Raw genomic sequence first — 22,849 nt, 5'->3', positions numbered from 1 at the left:
TGAACTTGTTCCGTCAACGGAAAAGTTAATACAAACATGTTAAAGAAACAATAAGAAAATAAAACAAATTAAATAAAATAAATACTTCATTTTTACGGATACAATCAATTATACTTATTTTTATAAATAAAAGATAACATTTGATTATATGATAAAAAATATTATAGAGGATTAAAAAAATAGATATAATCACCAAGTCTTTTTTAATCTCTACCCTAAATTATAAGATTTTTTGCTATTCTAGATATTTCTTTTTTTTCTTGTATTTATATTCTAATGAGCCTTCTTATTTCATCGGGTGCCTCTCGTTTTTTCTTATATCTATATTTTTTTTTATCAATGAAATTTTCACTAATTTTCTTTATTTTATAAGAAATCTAGTTACAATCATGTATAAAATTAAAAAATATTTTATATAATATTTATTTTACAAAAAGAAACATATATTCTAAATAGGAATTTAAGACATATTTCTGTCATAACTTTACCCACCATTTACATATAATTTAAAGGACTTACACTATAAAATGTAATGATGCAATTTTTATTTTTTTTAAAAAAGAATTTATTCAAAAAAAAAAAAGGGCAAAATCTAAAATGTGAGAAAAAGGCAGTGACGCCCAATTTAAAAGTGCATGGTATAGAGAGCTCAATTTTATGGAAACAAAGGGAATGTTTCCCTGAAATAGACTAGTTGATTGTTGGGACTTGGGAGCTCGAGGAGGAGGTCTTTATCCAGAGATGGAGAAAAAGATGTTCAACAATCATAGGAATAATAATTGGTGTCGCCCAAAATGGTTAAACAATCTAGGGTTTGAAGACCTTTACACAGTCTTGACAGTCCCAAGCATGATCCATATGGGGTTTGAAGGCTTTGCAGACTCTTTACATTTTCCACTGCCTATTGCCCTCCTTTAATGCGTCCACTGGTCATAATGGTCCCTCTTGGTTCTTCAATTGTGAAGCCAGTTGAGTGGAAAAAGGAAGTCCTCCAAGTGAGGAAACGCCATGTGGATATTTTTTTTCATTTTTAATAAGACGTTATTTTATATTACTTTTTTTTTACTTTAATTAATAAGTAGCCATAGGATATCAATACAAAGGTATAAACAGGTATACAATACTAAGACAAATCCATGAAAACACCAGAAAAGAAAGCTAATGAAAACAAAAAGCGATAATTATAAATTTAGATTAGTCAAAATTTTATTTTCCTTCATTGTATCACGATTACTAGATCACATCAATTTTGTATTGATTAGATACTAAAATTCTTATTATGATTATTAGGTGACATTAATTTTGTATTGAGTCCATATTATATCTTTTTTCATAAATATTATTGGTAAAAAAATCGTGGTTTGTCTTTAATATTCATTCTCTTTTGAATTTTACACCTTCAATAAAACCTTGTTTGAAGATTCTTTCTTAAATGCTAAAAAATAATGATTAAAGATCAAACATAACTTTTAAGAGTGTTTTGATAGATATTTTAAATATGGGCTCCATGCTCTTTGGTGTTTTTTGAGGAAAAAAAAAATGGCAACTCCTGTTCTTTTTCAAACGTGATACAAAAACAAATTTTTATTTAATTAAAATGGGAATCTTATATTTAATAAAAGCATTTTTAAAATTTAATTTAATTTAACAACAATTTTCAAATATTTATTAAAAATAAAAAAGAAATGAAGAATTTAAACCGTATAAACTCTTAAATATTAATTTATTTGGTATGAGAATTTCATAGTTTGATGTTAAAAAACATAAACCCTATAATTTGGACTTACTTCTATCGACTTCACTAAGTCCAAAGGTGGCAAAGGAAAGATGATGGAGGTGGAGGGAGGGGAGGAAGAAGAAATTAATGGAAAGGTGACGTGGGACACTGATTACAACGAATATGTCCGAATAAAGTTAATGCCGCCTGTGTGGACACCGAGGATAATACGTGGTCTCTCAGGAAAGATAACAAAAAAAGAAAGAGGCCCATGGTCTTTGATCTTTCCTTTGCTGGTGATGGGTCGCTGTCCTCGAACTTTTCCGGAATTAGACCTAAGACCAGTTGGTTGTGTGAATGTAATTCAGCTATGGGGTCTAAAATGGTCCTTGGCGAGATAGCCAAAGGTTGAAAGGTCCAGTACTAACTGCGACTGCGACTGGTCGAACCAGGAGCTAGCATTTACAGAGTGGGGGACGCTTCTAACAACCTCCTTTGCTTATTTTTGTAACGTGGCGTGCAGGGTATATTGAGGTGTGTACAGCCACGGGCTAATGGAATTTTCAACTACTACATTGATATATCGTACATTTAATCAAATTTAAATTTGCTGGATTTAAGTACTTAGCAAAAATACAAATGCAACCACGTCGTTTTTGACTCCGTGGTCCTATAGAGTATAGACTAAAGGCGTGCGGGTCTCCACAGTACCGCCTGAAACGCTGCGTTTTGAGTTTCCGTCACCGATCAGAAGCCAAACTGTAAAAACGCGGGAAATTAAAGGTCGGTGGATTGCAGAAACGGAAAGTGAAAACGACGTCGTTTGGGTTAAGCAAAATACTACGTACGGAATGCTCTGTGTACTGATCAGGCAAAACCCTAAAGCCTCATTCTCATCGACCGGAGAGCAAGAACGTACCTCTAATCCAATGGAGAACAGGGGTACGGTTTTTTTTTTTTGCAATGTTAAATGATAATTTTGTTTGTGGTGGATAATGTCTTAGAAATAATTGGAAAGTTCAAGAAATCATTGATTCGTTTGGTTGCTGAGAAAATGCGGGAAAAAGAAAAGAAAGGAAACAGAAGCTTTTAAATTTCTGCTTTTCTATTCTAATATAGGAATTGAGAAAACGTATGCCTCGGAAAAGCAACTGAAATTTTAGAATTCTGTTTTTCTATCCAGGACTTGAGAAAATGAATATTGTCTCCCTTTTCTTCAAATGGAGTGCTAGTGAATCTTGGATCATTTGTCATTTGAGGCATGCGGAAGATGTAATTGTAAACCTTCTCTCTCCGATGTGCATGCGTTAAATTTGGAATATAATTTATTTTCCTGTTTTTCTGAGGAGCGGAATGAAGGTTATTGCAGTTGTGAAACTCTGGCATCGAATGCTAGAGCTCTGGAATTAGAAATGAAGAGAAAATGGAATTAAAATTCTGGGATCATTCGTCACTTGAGACATGAGAAAAAAAAATGAAAATGCCCAGTTATCAATGCTTTATTGAACTTGGTTCTTCATTTTCAGGACAGGAATAAGATAATAGAAAGTTTTGATTCGAAATTTTATTCCATTTTCTCAGCACCCAAAAATAGAGTAGTGGAATCAGCTTTTGGATCTTTAGTTTCGCATGTCATTTTCTTATGTTAATGGAATTTCAACCCGAAAGGGCACTTACGGCTTTAAAATGTGTCTATAAGGTTAAGAAGAGTCTCTACATATATAGCATTATGAACTTTCTTCCCTATTGAGACATCACAAAACAAGTATCTAAAGGAAAATTCTTACTATGAATGGTTTTTATATTCTATTTAGGTGAGGAAAAAAGAGACCAATACCTTATATGATTGAGAAATCATTTGATATCATAACCATTGCTAATTTAATAACTATTCCTGAAGAAAAGATTTTGAAATTTGTGAGTGCTGTTAAATAATACTACTGGTTGAATTTACATACCATAAAATACTCTAACCAAGAGAGAACAAGAACTCTGTAGGCAACTTGAGATCAGTGTTTTAATACAAATACATTGATATTGATGTATGTATATCTTCAATTAATACAAATAATAACAAACCACAAAGTTATGTTGGGATGCCAATGCAGGCAACCAGATGGACCATCACCCATGATTACTAGGAAATGAGCTAGTGGTTGAGAACGTTGAGAAGGGAAACCCTAGTTTTCACCAAAATGTCTGATGACACTCTAGATCCTCCTCTAGTTCCTGAATGTCCAGCTCTAATGCTTCCAATTGCTACATCAAATTTTGCACTTGTACAAAACTGATGTCTTTGCTCGACTTCTTGCTATTTAGATTTTAGAACAAGCAATTCAATGTCTATCTTCTCCACTTCTTTGGCATCCACTTCTCCTTGGCATGATCCTCTGTTGGATTGCAATGATTTTGAAACCAAAAACCAACCACTTTGCTTTGGTCTTGCCTTTGTCTGAGAAAGGGGAATGACAAGAGGGATCCAAACATTGCAAGTCTGATTCTTTTAACTTCTCTTAGAATGCCAACAACGGCCATACAGTCATGGTCTCCTTCTAAGAGCAATTGTGAGCAATTCTTCTCTTCTCTCTTCAAATTTTTAAGACACGCAGGAGAATTTTTTTGATTTCTTCCTGCCATTCATGTATGCCCTAACTTTATTTGCCAATCCAGATTCTCCACCTCTTCTTCTGGGGGGTGCTGATTCAAGTTCCTGCACACATTCCTTCATCTGTGAGAATATCTCTAGTGGTGCAACACACATCCAACAGCCTGAGGGGTCCATCCAACAATTCTTCATCCTATTTTTTCCAAAGTTCATTGGACAGAACTTATGGGTGAATAGCAATAGAAACAAATTACGAATTTCTTAAGTCCCCCAATCAGGGAATAATTACTGAAGGTGAAGATGAGGATGAGGATGTGGATGTGGCTTCCGATGCCTTCAACCAATACCACTGTTCCTCAGCAGTCACAATTAGATGAAGAGTTTTGGAAGGCAAACTGATTAAACGAGTGTGGCAAGAAGTTTTTGGGGTTGCAGAGATGACCATCCTCACTCTCAGCAAAGAAAGTGGCCTTTCACCAATGTGGTTGTGCAACTTGATTTTGAGTGGTACATGTCTGGACCAACCCCCTATAGCTTGAATGTATAGAAGAACGGTAGAAACATAAAGAATCGCATCTTCCCTTTCATTTGGCTGTCCTGTGGTGGTTCCAACAGTTCCAGCAATTTCTCATCTTTGTCAGACCTGTAAAAGAATATTACCTGTAAGAAATACCCAAATGGGAATAAAATATTGAGGCACACAATGAATATCTCTTACTATGCTACCATGAATCCCAGACACAAGAAAACCATCTCATGATAATTCATTTGATTTGAATCTTATCATGTGAATTGCCCTGATGTCCATGCCATATACAGTTTTTAGAACAAGTGGAATCTTGACAGGCCTAAGCTCAATTTAAGATAGTTGGTATTCCATGTGTTTGATCTTTATGAGTTCAGGAGATTGATCATCTGCTTAGGTTTCACCTGATTGGCCTTTATCATTGTTATTATCGGTTCTCCCCTTGGCGTTATAAAAACTAATATACATGCAAAACTCAATCAACCTTGCCTGGTATTTGGAAACAACTCGATTCTTGACAGCCTTGAGCTTGATATAAATTAGTAGTCTATGTATTGTGTATATATCAAATTGTCATAAACCATCTGTTTAGTTTTAGTGAATTGGTTTTCAATTCCTCCTCCTTTTAGGAGTAAAAAATATCAATTGAGAAAATTTAGATAAATAGGTTGCATAATATGTCTATTATCATGCATTTAAGATCTATAACACAAACTCTTATGGTATTGACATTATAATTTTCTCGGTTTAATTACAGGCATGAAGTGTGGTATATCCTTCTTCTCTTAACATTTTATTTTATATTTCAGCTTTCTATGGGAATGGAAGAGGAACAACCAGAATCTTGACACACGGGTCAGTTCAAGTTGGATGGTTATGTTTGGATTTTACTCCCATTTTTTTTTTTTCAAAGGTTCTCAAATTGTTAGTAGCAATAAAGAGATGAACTGCCCTTTCTTTTTGTAAAAATTTTTGGGGAAAAAAGGTTGCTTGTTATAATGATCATAATGCTTCAGTCACTAGTGGTACTTTTTGACCAGTCTCACTTAAAAAGTAACACTTCCATGTCTGAATTATAGATCTCATAAGTTAGCTATTCAAATTTATCTTAAGATGATAAAGATAAAAGTTTAGAATTCATCATTGGAATAGAAAATTGGCCATGTAAATAATGTCAGTAATTAATTTAAATATATTTGTATAGATATGTGATGTGTATAATCTCATTTACATTAAATAAAAAATTATAGGTGAACTCCATAGGCAATCTCTCAATTGTGATGCCATTGGAAATGACCAGTTCAAACATCATTCAAGGGATCATAAACTACTGGTTGACAATGTTGAGAAGGGAGACTTTGGTCTTATTTGATAATTGTTTTCAAAAATGGTTCTGAAAAATAGTTTTTAAGAACAGTTTTTGAAAATTATTTTATGATGTTTTGCAAAACAAAAGTCTGTTTAAAAACTTGGAATGTTTTTTAATTTGTTTTTAATATTTTAAAAAATAATTTTTATGTCTATGACTTTATTTTTATACATGTTTATATAATTATTTTTAAAACAACTTTAAAAAAACAACTAAAAGATGTTATTTAAAAACATCATATTTTATATTTTTAGAGAAAAAAAAAACAAAAAATAGTTTTTAACTGTCAAATGTGTTTTTTAGTTTTTTTTTTATTTTGAAAAACATAAAACTATTCGAAAAAATAGTTGCCAAACAGACCCTTTGTTTTTATCATCTAAAAACATGCTCTAATCCATCCCTAATTACCTTCATTTTAGAGATCATTAAGTCTTGAGCATTATTTGTGTGACCAAATTCTCTAACCTTTTCTTCTCGGTACAGATGGCTCTAGCTCTTGTTCCTTCATTTCCGACGCAATGCCCTCAACAATGCTTAAGCCAGCCCTTCTCTACCAAGGACAAATAGGGAAGCAAAATGACGCCAGGAATCCATCCTCCTAATCTCATTAGACTGATGTTCCTTCCATTGAAGGAGTATTAAGTATATTAAAGGTCAGTAAGTAACATGTAGTGCACGAGTGGCCTGCTTCAACGCCTCCCAGAGCAATGCGTCAATGCTGAATAATAGCCTCCAAAGATGTAGTGTGCTTCTTGAGAAGAAATGCAATCACAGTCAATTACTCAATTGGTTTAGAGTTGAACAGACAGTCTAACCTTCTCCTTGGCTGGCTGGCTGGCAACTCATGCATAGGGTGTTTTGTTGTGAACAGTAAAACCGCAGCTCATGGCCACCTTTTTATCTCATGAAACGAGCTTGGCCTCGATCCAGGAAGGGGATCTCCCAACATGGGCCTTTGGACGGGGGCCTCGACAATGAACCCAATGATTCCCACTAATATTTTATTTGAAATGTTGTTGGGCTTCCGATCCAAAACCTTCCATGACTCAAGTGTGAACCCATTTCCTTGTCATAACATGGGCCCGGTGAGAACTGAGAACTCGGATGCAGCTGTTGGTAGTCCACCTCCTCCCGTAACCACAAAAATTAATATATTTCCCAAAAGTCCAAAATCTAATTTCCAGAGATTTCCCCGTCAAATGAAACCGAAGAAATAGAAAGAAATATCTACCAACGCTTACAAAATGATTGGATATTATGAAGACACGATGATGCAACACAACCAACATCCAAATGCAGGGCATGGGTTGAAGCCACACTTGCGTTTTTAACTTTTTATATAGAAATATAAGGAAAATAAAACCCTCAAAAAACCCAAATTAAATTATTTAAATTCCCAATTACACATTACAACTCCTTCCAAACAGACTCCAGTATTGGGTGAAGCCTCCAAGCGCTCGCAGAGGAAAAAACAGTAGAAAAAGCAGGATAGAGGGTGGATAACTATGGCTTCTTCTTCTACCACAAACCCCTTACTCTCTTCAACCCTGTTTGGCAATAGGATTCCAACGCCCAAGACAAGCAAATCCTCAATTCCTCTGCAGTTGTTTTCTAGAAGAAGGTTTGATGTGACTCGATCGATTCTCAATGGAAAACCCAGATCAGAATTGCCATCTAAGGCCGCTCTGGCTGCCATAATCGCCTCGTCTCTCGCCCCACAAGCCCTCGCAGTAGACAACGCTACACCACCTGTTCCGCCCCCTGTAATCGAAGCCCAACCCACTAAACCCAGCCCCTCAAACTCCTCACCCTTTGCTCAGAATCTTCTTCTCACAGCCCCTAAACCCCAAACGCAGTCTGACCTCCCAGAAGGTAGTCAATGGCGGTACAGCGAGTTCTTGAATGCGGTGAAGAAGGGGAAAGTGGAGCGAGTTCGGTTCAGCAAAGATGGCTCGGCCCTCCAACTCACCGCCGTCGATGGTCGTCGGGCCACCGTTATCGTCCCCAATGACCCCGACCTCATCGACATTTTAGCCATGAACGGCGTCGATATAACGGTTTCAGAGGGCGATTCTGGCAATGGCCTCTTCAATTTTATCGGCAATTTGCTGTTCCCGTTCCTCGCCTTCGCTGGACTTTTCTTTCTCTTTCGTCGTGCCCAAGGAGGTCCTGGCGGCCCCGGCGGACTGGGCGGGCCAATGGATTTTGGACGGTCCAAATCCAAGTTCCAGGAGGTTCCAGAGACCGGCGTTACATTCGCAGATGTCGCCGGAGCCGATCAGGCAAAACTGGAGCTGCAGGAGGTTGTCGATTTCTTGAAAAACCCTGATAAGTACACCGCCCTGGGAGCCAAAATTCCCAAGGGTTGTCTTTTGGTTGGACCACCCGGAACCGGCAAGACCCTACTGGCCAGAGCAGTGGCCGGAGAAGCAGGTGTGCCATTCTTCTCGTGCGCAGCCTCTGAATTCGTTGAATTGTTTGTAGGAGTGGGAGCATCCAGAGTCCGGGACTTGTTTGAGAAGGCAAAATCAAAGGCACCCTGCATTGTGTTCATTGATGAAATTGATGCAGTGGGGAGGCAGAGAGGGGCAGGTCTTGGAGGTGGGAATGATGAGAGAGAGCAAACCATCAATCAGCTGTTGACAGAGATGGATGGATTCTCCGGAAATTCAGGTGTCATTGTATTGGCTGCCACTAATAGACCAGACGTTCTTGATTCTGCATTGCTAAGGCCTGGGAGGTTCGATCGACAGGTTACTGTGGATAGGCCTGATGTTGCTGGTAGAGTTAAGATCCTTCAGGTTAGTTTATTCACAAACCCTGCTTATTGCTTATTCATTTGCTGCTTGTGGTTGGTGTCGTCACACAGATTTTAGAATCAAAATGCGCTGTATGGAAATTCGGTTCTATGTTATGGTTTTTGGTGATGAATCTGGGTTAATTGAATCCCCCATACTAGGTATTATTTATACGAGCCTTCTCAAACAGGGCTTATTGATATTGAGTTGATGATCCCTATTGAATGACCATACATTTATGAAAGTTCATTGATGATTTTTGGTCAGAGAAGAGTTTCTTTTGGCTGATAATGTTGCAACCATTGATATTTCTGTATGACAGGTGCACTCAAGAGGGAAGGCACTAGCCAAGGATGTAGACTTTGAAAAGATTGCGAGAAGGACCCCAGGCTTCACAGGGGCTGACTTGCAGAACCTGATGAATGAGGCAGCCATCCTCGCAGCTAGGCGTGACCTCAAGGAGATAAGCAAGGATGAGATATCTGATGCCCTGGAGAGGATAATTGCTGGGCCAGAGAAGAAAAATGCTGTGGTCTCAGACGAGAAGAAGAAATTAGTTGCCTATCATGGTACATAAAAGAGAACAACACAAGCTTTGTACAGGTCTCTGATGCTTGTTATTGTTTTGGGTGTTTTAACTCTTTATGTGTTTGCACTTGAATTTGCAGAGGCTGGGCATGCATTGGTCGGTGCACTTATGCCTGAATATGACCCTGTGGCCAAGATATCCATCATTCCCCGTGGCCAAGCAGGTGGTCTTACCTTTTTTGCTCCAAGTGAAGAGAGACTCGAGTCTGGACTGTACAGTAGAAGTTACCTGGAGAATCAGATGGCTGTTGCACTGGGTGGAAGGTTAGTTGCTTAATCCCATCTCCAGGACCCCACAGGTGGTTGTGTTATAGTTCGTAGTGTCTTTTAAGAAGGCAATTTTGTGAGAATCATATCTGCAGATGAAAATGTGCTTGAAAGAGTATATAAATCCTATTATATTGGGCTTGTTCAGTTGATATGGGGTTACCCATCAACAATCTATTACCTCAATTAACAAAAGAATCATCTCTTGGTCATCACTAATGCAGGGTTGCAGAAGAGGTAATATTTGGAGAGGATAATGTAACAACAGGGGCATCCAATGACTTTATGCAAGTTTCACGGGTGGCCAGGCAGATGGTGGAGAGATTTGGGTTCAGCAAAAAGATTGGACAAGTTGCCATTGGTGGACCTGGTGGAAATCCATTCTTAGGTCAACAGGTAGGAACATATTTTAAGATATTTTGCTCTCCCCAAGTGTGGAGTCCCATGCGATTCATCACCTTACCAAGATTGAACATTTTTGGTGTTTCAAATGGCAGATGTCATCGCAGAAAGACTATTCCATGGCAACTGCAGATATAGTGGATGCGGAAGTGAGGGAGTTGGTGGAGAAGGCATATTCAAGAGCCAAGCAGATCATGACAACTCACATTGACATCCTCCACAAGCTTGCACAACTCCTCATCGAGAAGGAAACCGTGGATGGAGAAGAGTTCATGAGTCTCTTTATTGATGGCAAGGCTGAATTATTCGTTGCTTAATTGCACTCCTTTCAACCCTCAAAATCATGTTGTATTGTAATTCCATTCCACATACATATATGTACACAAAATTTGGGAAAAAAAATCAGCATGAATCTTGTAAAAGAACAAGCATCTGTCTATCATACACCTTTGGGTGATATTCCCATCAGATCATACTAAGAGCAATACGTTTTTTTTTTTTTCTGTTACAACAACAATAGCAATTGATTTGAGCATAATTATTAAAGAATATTACAGGATTTGGTTTCAGGATCCTCTCCCGCCCCGTTGCCGTTTTTCTTCAAGTGCTGCAGCTTCATTCAACATGTCAGCTGCATCCTTGTGCATGTCTAGCTTGGCCAGGGCAACTGCCTGCATGTAGAAGGCAGTTGACCAGTCTGGATAAACACATTGTGCTTGCATTGCATCCCGGAGGGCGGTATCAGGTTGATCACAGAGAAGATAGCAAAGACTCCGCCGTGCATAAACAGTTGGGGATACCATGGTTCCCACATCTATAAACTGGAAATATAGAAACAGTATGAAATAATATAAGCACAGAAGCATCACAACAAGATCAAGTTTCTATTTAACTCATCCATCTCCACAAGCATCACAAGAGAGAATCACTTGCCTTTTTTGTTATTTTTATTTTTTCCCTTTTAAAATGAATTAGGGGTGAGGAGATTGATCCCCAGTTAATAAAATGAAGCTGAGAAGAGTGATAATCAGCCTTATACTTATTCAACATAACTTCACAACAAAAATCCTAGACGGCTGAAAATATGTTGGACCCCCGGATTCTAATTTGCTAATTTATTTAGCCCTCTGGTGCAGGCAATAAGAGTAAACTTTTTAATCATCAATTTGGAGACTCCAGTATAATCAATCTGGCATGTCACGATCTGTATCTTATCAATATTTTTCCTGAGGCCAAAACCAGCAACATACATACCTGCGAATAACAATCTATGGCTGTTTTAAAATCTTTGTCACGGAATGCTAAGTCCCCACGCTTTCTTGCCTCAAGCATATCTCTCATTTGTTGTGTCCATTCTTGGAAAGATAACTGCATTATCCACATACATTTAAAGAATTTAGCATAGAATTAAAGATGGGGATCTGCAAACCTACATCTGTAGAAATCAAGTACCTCATTGGTTCCTTCATCATCTTTATAGTGTGTCATTACTAAAATCTGATGGATAGCTGTGAGGTCCATTCGTGTACAGGCATCACCCATTGGAGAAAGAGGGTGTTGTGGTGTAGGAGGTGCCTCCTCGTGCTTTGGAATTCCAAGCATCACATAAGATGGGACCTGCAATCAAAAAATTATGTTCATTAGGACCTAAGGAAAAGCAGACACTACGTACTCTTATAAGTGCAGCAACTGTATAAACAGAAAGTGTCAGCATGCGGAGAATTAACATACTACCCGAGAAACATATTCAACATACAATTTCTACTTGGAATAGAATTCCTGAAAGTGCAATTTGGAATGAAGAAAAATGCAGAAAGGAGTGGGAACACAAGAAAAATGCAAGATAAACCCAAGAGACCAGAAACTTAACCGGTAATATGAAAGAGTAAATAAATCAAATTGTGTTGAAAATTTTCACATGAAACCCACCAAAAATAATAGCACCAATGTGAACATATGAACCATGGGACAAGAACAATTGCAAATGTTTGAAAGGAAGAAAGCATAGATGAGAGAAATTACATCCGGTTTATTTTGAAGTGGCGCAAGCGTCTCAACAAGGTTTCTAGGACTTGGCCGCTCCCTAGGTTCATACTGCAAGCATTGTGAGGCAAGCTCAAAAACCACAGTTGCCTCCTCAGTTGAGAAGTTTCCTTCCAAATGTGAATCCATTAATAGGGGAATATTTTTACCCCGTATCATATCCAGAGCCTGGACACCAAAAACAATCACATTAAATTTAATACACCAAAATTCATATTAGAAAAAAAAAAATCTAACTTCCAATCATTAGCTTCTATTTCAGCAAATATAATAGATCTGGGTCATTGGCTAGTAAAGGTAACAACACATAATGTAATTATTATAAACTTATGTTTGTTTCTCCCATAAGGAAGTTGAATCAATTATTCTGTTGCCCCTTAAAACGAACAAAACTGTATTTGGAATTGACAAAACCCACAAACATTCATTATACAGCCCCTTCCTCCTGACCATTTAAGATGGTGGACAACACATATCCAACTGCTCTATTCTGTTAAATTTTAGATATGTTAAGAGGGATGGCAAAATGGGGACAAACTAGTGAGCTTGACAAAACAGTCAAAGTAGATTCAGAATCCGTTTGGCAGTGTTTTTGTAAAAAAAACAGATATTTAACAAAATTTAGGAAACACTTTTAAACTTTGAAAAATCATTTTTAATGTTGAAAAATCATTTGTGGTGTTTTCTAAAGAAACACTTGATAGGTGATTCTCTTAAAAATGCTTCCAGAGAAAACACTTCGAATAAAAACACTGTTAAACGCACTTTCATTCAGATTTGCAAAGCAAGCGGAGGGAAGGACTTGTTTTGTAACCAACATCACATCTCCCCAATCAAAAGTAAGTTCAATTGCATCTTATCACCATGACAACCATATTGAAGATAATACCTCAAATGATATGTGTTTTGACAATCCAAAATCCAATACACAAGTTTTAGAGGCTGTTTGCAAAGGAAATAACTATTCCATGAGCTCAAATCCATTATGCATCCATCTAAAAACAAAACAGGCCCAATATACTCCATTAGCAAAATAAAATCATTCACAAACATTTAAATAAGATGATGGTAGTGGTACTCAAGGATTAAAATATTAGAAATTGAGGAAATATCGGTGGTTAGATTATACGGAAACATTGGAAAATATCTAGAAATTGATCAAAACTTGTAGAAATGTTTAAAAAAATCCAATAAATGAAAAAAAATAAGCAATAATACATATATAAATTTTTTTTTTTTATATATATATATATATGAAAGATAAAATTTGCATTTGACAATAATATACAAAACTTGAAAACATATTAAATACTAAAATCATTATGTATCTAATTTAGATATATTCAAGGATATAAAAATATGATTGTTTTTTATTTAAAAATATTTATAATTTTATTTACAAATTTATATTTAATTATTCATGATGGTTTTTAAGTTTGGCGCATGGAGTGGAGAAGGGCAGTGCATGGCATGGAGAAGTGTGGAAAATCGCTAGAATATCAATGACACATCATGAAAAATCATGAAAAAAATGGAGATTGACAATTGGATCGAAACAAGATTTTTCGCTGAAATTTCAGTGATAAATCTTTATATTTGCATCCTTGGTGGTCCTATAGCCAAACTCATTCACTAGAAAACAAACCCTCTAAAGCTGTCATAAAGCCATTACCACTCTAAGGCCTCCAAGATATGGTCATTTTTTCTATACAGAGAACAAGAACAACAATTGTTAATACTCACAATATGTAATCTTTGTGATAAAGTTATACTAATAACAACAGGACAGGCATCCAAGGTTAGCATTTTCTAATTTGCATCCTGTTAGCAATAGCCAAAGGATAAGAGCATAGCCATTTAAAAAATGATATACCATTGTTTAAGGGAAGAGTGGAAGGAATACAAGGAAAGAGGGGCCGGAGAGTATATTAATGGACATAGGGGATTGAAGAACCCAAGTGAAAAGCCAACCATCCTTGTAGAATTTCGTTTCAGCGGTCTAAGACTCCAGAGTTCCTCTTTGCAAAAGTAACCTCTCTTACACCACTTCTACAGGGATAGCAAGGGGATATTCTAGAAGGGGGGCATTGGTCCAGCCAACAATGAGTTTTTGAGACTTGGTGCAGCAGAAACTGTTGGCAAGAAGAAGGTGAAAATTTGACTCCTATTAGAATTCTAATTGGCCCCTCTTCCTCTCAATCCAGCCATAGAACTTAATATATTTCCAAAACTTGTCTCAACAAGCCTCCAACCGTAACACCAAACTGAAACTCTCAAGACAATCTTAGTTATCAAGAGTCAAGCTACACTAAGCCAATTTTAGGCTCCATAAACCATCAATCTAGCCAAAATATTACTTCCAAAGCTTTGCCCCAACAAGCCTCCACCTGTAACCACCAAATCAAAACTCTCAAGACAATCCAAGATATTAAGGGTGGAGCCCACCAACGAGGTACCCTAAGTCCACTTGGGACCTCACAAGCCCTGCTCCAAACATAGACAAGTGTGTTAGTATCAACATCTTGTGCCATAGAAAAAACACTTAAGAAGATGACATAAAGAAAGGGGCCCTCCCTACTCTTAAAAGGATGAAAAGGGAAACCTTTTTCCTTGACAGAGATGTTAGCGATGGGAGTGCTTGAAAAATGACAGAAAAACTCCCCCTTACCTCCCTGGAAAAGGATTCTTTCCCTTTACTTACCAACTTGTAGGATAATTCCACCCCTCTTTATGAGGCACAGTTGCAAACAAAGTTCCCCAACCTTAAGAACAAGCACCAAGTCCATTTTTGGGTCCTCCAAGCATTGCTCCAAACTTGGGAAAGTCTGTTAGCATCAAAATATCGTGCCATAGAAAAAGCACCTTGAGGAAAGTAATGAGTTTAGGCCTTTGGAGGGTCATAGGAGATAGATTAAAGAAAGGGCTTGTTCATTCTTTAAGAAAGATGGAAAGAGGGAAACCTTCTCTTAAGAGAGATGTTGGAGGTAGGGTAACCCACTCTACCTCAAGAAGTGATGAAAGCACTCTAGTTGGAAGAGGACTCTTTCCTTTTCATTTACCAACTTGTAGAATAGTTCACTCCTCTTTATAGAGCAACCTTGCAAAAGAAAAAACAATCCATTCCCCTCCTCTTAAGAACGAACATTAAGTCCATTTTGGACCCCACAAATATTGCTCCTACCAAACAAATGCTTTAGCATCAATATGTCGTGCCATAGAAAAAAACCTTGAGGAAAGTTAAAAACACCATGTTAAGAAACATGGCAAATTCGGAATTGGACACCATCATAACACATCATAAAGTTTAGACCACAGCATAATCCTCATGGAAACACCAAACTTCACAACACTTGAAATATGATAATTTTATTTCTTTTTTTTCCTTGATTTGATTCTAAAAAACATAAAGCTACTTTGCCTTGTACAAAATTTAACATGGAAACTAAATATAAAAAACACAAGGCGATATTAAGTACAAGACATCGAGTAGGAGCCCAAGCTTTATGCGCTCATTGTACTGTTATTTTCTTCACAAGAACCACTAAGAACCATATTTGGATCCAGATTTTTTTCTTTTTAACTAGTGTTAAGTTTTAGAGTTAGGTGTTTACAATGAAATCTATTCGAGCACCATGTGCTTCTGTTTGCTATAGTTTTCCTCTGCCCCCACAATAGAACCTTGCCTCCCTCATTTTATTCTCTCTCCGTTAAGACTTAAGATTGGACTAGCTTTGGAGGGGTTTTCTCATCATCAGGCAGGATCAGGATAGGTAAAAGAATAGCAATGAAATGAATGTTAATTTTTTCCAAGCAATTCCTAGGTTATATAAAAGCAATAAAAGAAGAGCAGGAAGCAATAGGTAAAAGAAAAACAATGTTTCCTTATGTTAATTATTATGACTAAAGATGGGTAAGTCCGATTAATAAAAAACTGAAGATCAACTAAAAGCAAAGCCAAAAAGGTTAGCAGTAATAATCCATGAAGAAAAGCAAGTGGCTTCTTAACTCCAACATTTTGTAGTATGAAGCACTTCAAAGCTGACAATATCTTTCCTTCAAGAGAACTCCTATTGTGGGGCTCCAATGCCCTAGAATTTGAGAAGTTCAATTGGAGAACAATAGCATGTAACCATAAAAAGCAGAGATTCACAACACACACACACACACACACACGCACGCACAATGTATAACATCACAAAACACTTACATGACTTGGAGGAATATGCTTTCCACTAAGGAGATCCAGAAGTACAGTCCCAAAGCTGAAGATAACACTTTCAGGAGTAACCCTTCCTACAACATACATATAATGTAGTTATTGCAGGATGTATTGGTGACAAAGCAGACAACCATGCAAGCGAACATCACTTTACATCAATATAAAACACCTTGCCAATAAAATGAGTAACAGGCAGTCATGTGAGGCAACTGACCAGCACACTAAATAAATGAAATACATGTCATACTCATACTTGCAGGGTGGATGCATAAATGGGTGAGGCACCATCAGCATCCATCCCAAATAGCAGTCTCTTGTCACATATCAACGATACATATAATTAGCTTATGCACATGCTTCAATGTCCAAACCTTGATGTATAACACAATTTAAAGTTCTGCTCCTGATCACACCACTTGGTAGTTAGCCCACAGGGTTTTATCATTCCATATCAGTGTAGTAATAAAATTATAGGCACCATGTATGTGTGTTTGTCAGACAACATGGAAAACTAAACCAGGTTACTCACTATATTCTAGCAGACAGCCACGAAGCCTGAAGAAGGCACTCCACCCTAGACAGGTTTTACTTAAATCCTATCCAGAGTTTACCACTTCTCATCCTGGTCCTCTTACTATAGTCTACCAAATCTAGACCAAAACAAACCTGTTAAAATCCAAAATTAATTCAATGGAGACAAATACCCTCAATAAACCTGGGCTTAGATATTCTTAATTACATAAGAACCTATTTGAAAACTATTCCTTTTTTGGTGTTGTGGGGTGGGGGCAACCAAGGAGCCTTCCATAGTAGAGCCCTTCAAACTCCCCAAGGGGACCTAAACCTAGGGATACTAACCATGCCTACCATAACCAACACTGGATAATCCAGGGATTACTAATGCCAAGAATCAAACCTGAGACCATATTGCCTCTACCCCACATCCCGACACTCGCCCTTACCACCAAGCCATGCCCTAAGAAGGCTATTTGGAAACTATTCTTGAAAAACAATTTTTTGTTCTAAAGAATAGAAAATCATTTTCTAACTTAAAAAACACATGTTTGACAATTTTTACTAAAAACATTTTTTTTTTCAAAAATTTGTTCTGAAATGGGTTGTTTTTAAAAACAAATTTGAAGCATGTTCAAGTGTTTTTTGTAGAGTGTTATGAGAAACAGTTGAAAATATGGAGAATACCATAAGAACTTTTGTATTGTACATGAGTACAATACCTTGATGGAGAATAAGACAAGAAAATTGTTTTCCCCATTTGATTTCCCATCTTAAAAACAACTGAGAAATGTTTTTGAAAAATATTTGATAATGTAGGATCACACTTTCTAAACATACTCTTAGGGTTATCTCAGCCACATTGATCTTACCTACATTTTGATAACTATTCAATAGATTATAAGTTGGTCCTACTTAATTTAAAGCCTATCTAGCTACCAGTCATTATAATTCTAGTTTTGCATCTATCCACTCCCTAGTTTCATCAATCAACATCAGGTCACTGAATAAGCAATATACTAACAGATCTCTGGCAAGTGAATACCTAATGCATTCACAAACCAACAGTAAAAGATCCCATCTTTAGTCGAACTCCTATAAATCCAGTGTATTTGGGACTACATTATCCAGCAACTTATTATTCATTTTCTGGTTACCACTCCACAGATCCTTAACAAGTAGAATCTATAATTCATGGAGACAAACATCTAAGGTTGCACCTCAGCTGAATGCATGGATTTCACCCATGATAAATTCCAAAAACCTGGACAGCCACATCCAACCTCCCTGTTGAAGTAGTGAAACTGAATATGTTATCCCATGAAACGTTAGCAAGGATAACATATAACAGTGTGTTAGGACCTCCAATTGTCCAATGGAACTTCGAAACAGCATCTTTTCATCAAATCAAAGAACATATTCCACAGGACCACTTTAGGGATAGCTTCATATTCCCATTTTGAACTCATGCTGAAGAGGTCAAAGAATGAGGCAAGATTTATCAGGATCAGGAGCATAACCTTTTCTCTTATAAACACATTATATTGATCAAATGAAACACAACAAGTACAATACACTAATATCCATAAAAAATAATAATAATAATAATAATACAAGTGAGAATTCAAAAAAGAACAATTGATTCTTTACCATTTCTTAGATACTCAGGAGGTGTATAGGCAAGATTTGTGCTGTAACTTTTTCCATCTCTGCTATTTTTCATCATACCAAAGCAAGAAAGCCGTGGATCACCATTCTGCTAAAACCAACCAATAAGTTACCACTTGTTGCTATTACTACTAATTGGTCTCCAGATAGTTTTATTTCAATACAACCAGGAAAATGTCTACTGGTTAAAAGAAATAGAATCACCCTAATGAAAGTGTAAGCGAAAAACTCACGTCAGTGCTTGTAGACAATAGAAGATGATAAATACTTAAACTTGAGATAAGAGTTCTGTTACAATACCTCATCAAAGAGAACCCTGTAAGCATTCAAGTCATGGTACAATGGCCGCCCTTCGGCACTACAATAATCTAATGCTTCAGCAATATATAGAGCAACTCTTAAACGCATTGCCCACTCGATTGTTTGGTTCTCCCCTGTCAAATAAGCACACAGCTGAATTTATTTTCATACGATCAATACTAAATTCATGCCAAAACTTCGAAAATGAATTATTGCTTCTAGAAATCAAATGAAGGTAATACATATAAGAATATGCTAACATAATTAGCAGAAAAAAATAAGATGGATAGATAGAGTAAGATAACCACAGATATGACCAAGAACTAGATGAAAAGAAACATGTTCTTGGCCCTAAACTAATGGACAAGATAGGTGTTGCCAACCTCAAAGAACAAAATAACACCAAAAGATAGAATAAGGATGTTATCTAGGACAAAGCTCCTAATGAAATCACGAAAGAATGCAATAACTTGATGCTTGACTAAAATTCGTAATAAAGATGTAAAACACTTGAAATGCCTTCGCTACTAATCACAATTCACAGAATTTTTTCCCTCTCCACACTTTTTTAGGTTAGTCTCAAATTTTCCATTATCGTCGATGCATAAGAATCCTCAAGAGGAGCAAAAGCTATAGTTTTTCAAGTATTGACAAAACCAAGACAGCTCACATTATTCTCTTCTGTCCCAACAAAGACATGGACTGCAACTGCTCAAAATTATTTGTAATTCTCAGTTTTTCATGATTGCATTCATTACATACTCATGCTTTTTCTACCAGTACCTGTAACCCAACTCAGCACCCTTATTCAGATATCCTCATTTTCCTGATCCAAATATCAGCTTTTGACATGGCTATTCCATAGAACATTGGTGGACTCATGACCGTTCTGTCAGCCTTCAACCTTTACTCCATTTTATTCATAGTGTCTAATTTGATAAACAGCTTCCTCTTTAGTATCTCACCTATCCCCTGTGACATATGTTAGATCCAAAATAACAAAAGCAGTAGCTTTTGGGCATCTGCTGCCTTCCACTTCTCACTATTCCCTTATTTCTAGTCTTTATTTTACTGATTCTAATTCCATAAACCCAATCTTAATCCCAGGACTGCTGAAGTGCAAAGCATTTCTCTAAATCCCTAGTTTCGTACAAGCACATATACTATAATCACATGACTTAAAGCTCTGTGGTAACCAAACAACATCGCAAATAACAATGTTTGTTCACAATATTTTAAGTTTTGATCAAACTCATAAATAAATAAATATATATATATATATATATATATATATATGAAGTTTTGATTGAATGATCCCCAATTGGCATAAGCAATACTGTGTCTAAGCTTGCTTATCTTAGGAATGGCGCCAACATTTGGTTTTCTTTACTTTTCCTCAGTTTCTCGGCAACCAAACAAGGAGCAATCAACATTCAAACCAATAAATGCATTATCAAAAACAAATTCAACCCAAACAGCACATACAGTGGAATAGATGCTTCGCAAGAGTATCGTTCGGCATATACTCAGCCACAAGCAGCCTCTCATCACCATCGCAGCAGTACCCAATCAAATTCGCAAGTCTTCTATGTCTCAGCTTCCCAACGCCCCATGCTTCGTCCTGCCACCCAAAACTCAACAATAATTACGCATGAAACCCTAAAAAACCGAAACCCTAAAAACTCAAAAACAAAAATAAAACAAAAACAAAAACAAGTGCTACACGACAAAAGAGGTCAATCCAGTACCGCAAACTGCTTAGGATCGGGCCAGGCCAATTTGGTAAACTTCTTCACCGCGATCCACCTCCGGTTCTGGAGGCGGCCCTTGTAAACCACGTTGGGGGCCTTCTCTCCGCTCTCGGACACGATAAAGTCGGAGCTAAAGTTGTTCGTGGCGGCCTTGAGGTCCGCGAGCGAGAACTCCGAGAAAGCTGGCACTCCGCCAGCTCCTTCGCCCCCATCTCCGACACCTGCGGCGGCAGCGTCAGTGCCATTAGACGGCGGCGTGTGGTTCAAACCAGTCGTCTGGGGATATCTGTCCTTGTCCGAGCGAGTTCGCTTGAACAGCGATGATTGGCAACAGCCCATGACTCCGCCGTGTCGGCTCCGCCCGAACCGAATCCAACTCAACCCAACCCAACTAAGCTCTGGAGCAAACGAGGTCACATAGAAGACAATAAATTCTAGAGAGAGAGAAAGAGTGTATCTCCGTATATTTGCGCGTGTGACATGATAAGAGAGAGAAACCAAGAGAAAAAGAAGAGAAAGAGATCTAAAGGAGAAGGACGATGGAAATGGAAAAATTGGAAATCTATTTCTTCTTCTTTCTTTTTCTCGGCTTTTCGCACTGACAAAACTCCCTGTATTTTGCTTTCCACTACTTCAATCGTGTTGTCGTTTTAATTGAGGGTAATTTTGTCTTTCTCGCCTTACGAATATCTCGTTTAATCTAGCTTCTCGCTGTACGATAAAATCGGATTTCAACGCCGCCTACGGTTTCACGGAATATCTAAGAGACCGTTGGTGCATTGAGATCGTCCTATGACCCCATTTGACTTGGACGCATTTATCGCAATGAGGTATTCATGACTCAAGGGCATGAAGTCATAAATTTTAATACAACATGGCGACTAAATACAAATAACCCATAAGAAATGTAGAGGTGTTTGGAAATATTTCGTAAATTAGTTTTTAAAAATAATTGTGAAATTTTATTTGAAAAAACAGATGTAAAAAAATAATATTTTTAAATTTATTGTACATGAAAATAGTATTATATACTTATTTTGTAAAAAATACTTTAAAAAATCTAAAAATACCTTAAATTTATTCTAAAAAATTAATCTAAAATAAATTTTTAAAATTTATTTTAAAATTTTAAGTATGATTTTAAAATTTTCCAATTTTTTTTATATTCAAATACTATTTTTAAAAATAAATTTTAAATAGATATTATATAATTCATTGTTTTACTATAAATATTTATATCATATATTCCATTATTTTTTTAAAGAATTTGACAATTTGTCAATCAAATTTATTATTATTATTTTCAAAAAATTATACAATAATGCATTGTGAACTATAAAAATAAATAAATAATAAATATCATAAAGTTAAAGAAATAAATATCATTTCCTAAATTAAGAGAATCAAATATTATTAGTATTTTGATTATTATAAAATAAATATTATTTTTTAATCAAATATTTTGATTTATGAAAATAGTGATATAACAAATTCTTATCATCATTCCATCATCCCATTCCATTTCCTGATACTTCTTATATTTTGTTATTCATACTTTTTTCATATCTTATCATTTCATGTGATAAAAAAAAAAAAAAAAATTTTTTTTTTTTTTTAGAATTATAATATGTAGAAAGGGTGGAGTTTCTTACCTTCGCATTGAATACCTCATCGAGTCTTTTGACCATAACTATATTTTTCAAATAAAAACTTATGAATATTCTAAAAACATTTTTTTCTTATTAGTTTTTTATAGGGAGTGATTACTTATATCCTCGAAGAGCTACTATAATTTTTGCTCTAAAAGAGAAGTTCACGCCTCATATACCATATAAGCATTAAAATAAAGATCATACTTGAAATTATTTTCTCGTTGTTCAAATAACTAATGAAATGGCAAATTTGTTATTGTCGACCAATTACTAGTATTGCAAGATATAATTTTTGCTTATCTCGCTATCTTTAATCATTTAACAAGTTTTTCTCTACCTAAGAGATATGAGAGAAAAACTAATGTCATGAACTAAAAAAATGATATTGATTTCGCCATAATAGGAATTTTGTAGTGTTTAACTTGATTGAA

General features: G+C 36.3%; 2 protein-coding genes across 2 annotated transcripts; one reads left to right on the top strand and one right to left on the bottom strand.

Moving 5' to 3' along the window:
• Positions 1–7,429: 7,429 nt before the first annotated feature.
• On the top strand, positions 7,430–10,745 carry LOC100250509 (ATP-dependent zinc metalloprotease FTSH, chloroplastic). Its single transcript, XM_002285889.5, has 5 exons — positions 7,430–9,018; positions 9,338–9,584; positions 9,684–9,867; positions 10,095–10,266; positions 10,368–10,745. Exons 1-5 carry the CDS (start codon positions 7,723–7,725, stop codon positions 10,587–10,589), a joined length of 2,121 nt encoding a protein of 706 aa, XP_002285925.1. The 5' UTR covers positions 7,430–7,722; the 3' UTR covers positions 10,590–10,745.
• On the bottom strand, positions 10,661–21,381 carry LOC100245381 (serine/threonine-protein kinase BSK1). Its single transcript, XM_002285890.5, has 9 exons — positions 20,764–21,381; positions 20,501–20,636; positions 19,016–19,149; positions 18,698–18,803; positions 16,523–16,608; positions 12,295–12,483; positions 11,725–11,889; positions 11,527–11,640; positions 10,661–11,093 (listed from the first exon to the last, which is right to left on the bottom strand). Exons 1-9 carry the CDS (start codon positions 21,103–21,105, stop codon positions 10,839–10,841), a joined length of 1,527 nt encoding a protein of 508 aa, XP_002285926.1. The 5' UTR covers positions 21,106–21,381; the 3' UTR covers positions 10,661–10,838.
• Positions 21,382–22,849: the final 1,468 nt, after the last annotated feature.

Source organism: Vitis vinifera, chromosome 18 (assembly GCF_030704535.1).
Source record: "Vitis vinifera cultivar Pinot Noir 40024 chromosome 18, ASM3070453v1".
Lineage (NCBI taxonomy): Eukaryota > Viridiplantae > Streptophyta > Magnoliopsida > Vitales > Vitaceae > Vitis > Vitis vinifera.
Note: the sequence above shows the minus strand (reverse complement) of the source record. Positions and strands in the feature narration are given on the sequence as shown.

Bases quoted from the DNA above. Each gene is read 5' to 3' on its own strand.
- LOC100245381 (XM_002285890.5), bottom strand. From the start codon at position 21,105: ATGGGCTGTTGCCAATCATCGCTGTTCAAGCGAACTCGCTCGGACAAG. The intron at 20,637-20,763 runs GTACTGGATTGA...TTTGGGTGGCAG, and splicing joins CCGATCCTAAGCAGTTTGCG to GACGAAGCATGGGGCGTTGG. The intron at 19,150-20,500 runs GTATGTGCTGTT...CTTATTTGACAG, and splicing joins TGCGAAGCATCTATTCCACT to GGGAGAACCAAACAATCGAG.
- LOC100250509 (XM_002285889.5), top strand. From the start codon at position 7,723: ATGGCTTCTTCTTCTACCACAAACCCCTTACTCTCTTCAACCCTGTTT. The intron at 9,585-9,683 runs GTACATAAAAGA...TTGAATTTGCAG, and splicing joins GAAATTAGTTGCCTATCATG to AGGCTGGGCATGCATTGGTC. The intron at 10,267-10,367 runs GTAGGAACATAT...TTCAAATGGCAG, and splicing joins ATCCATTCTTAGGTCAACAG to ATGTCATCGCAGAAAGACTA.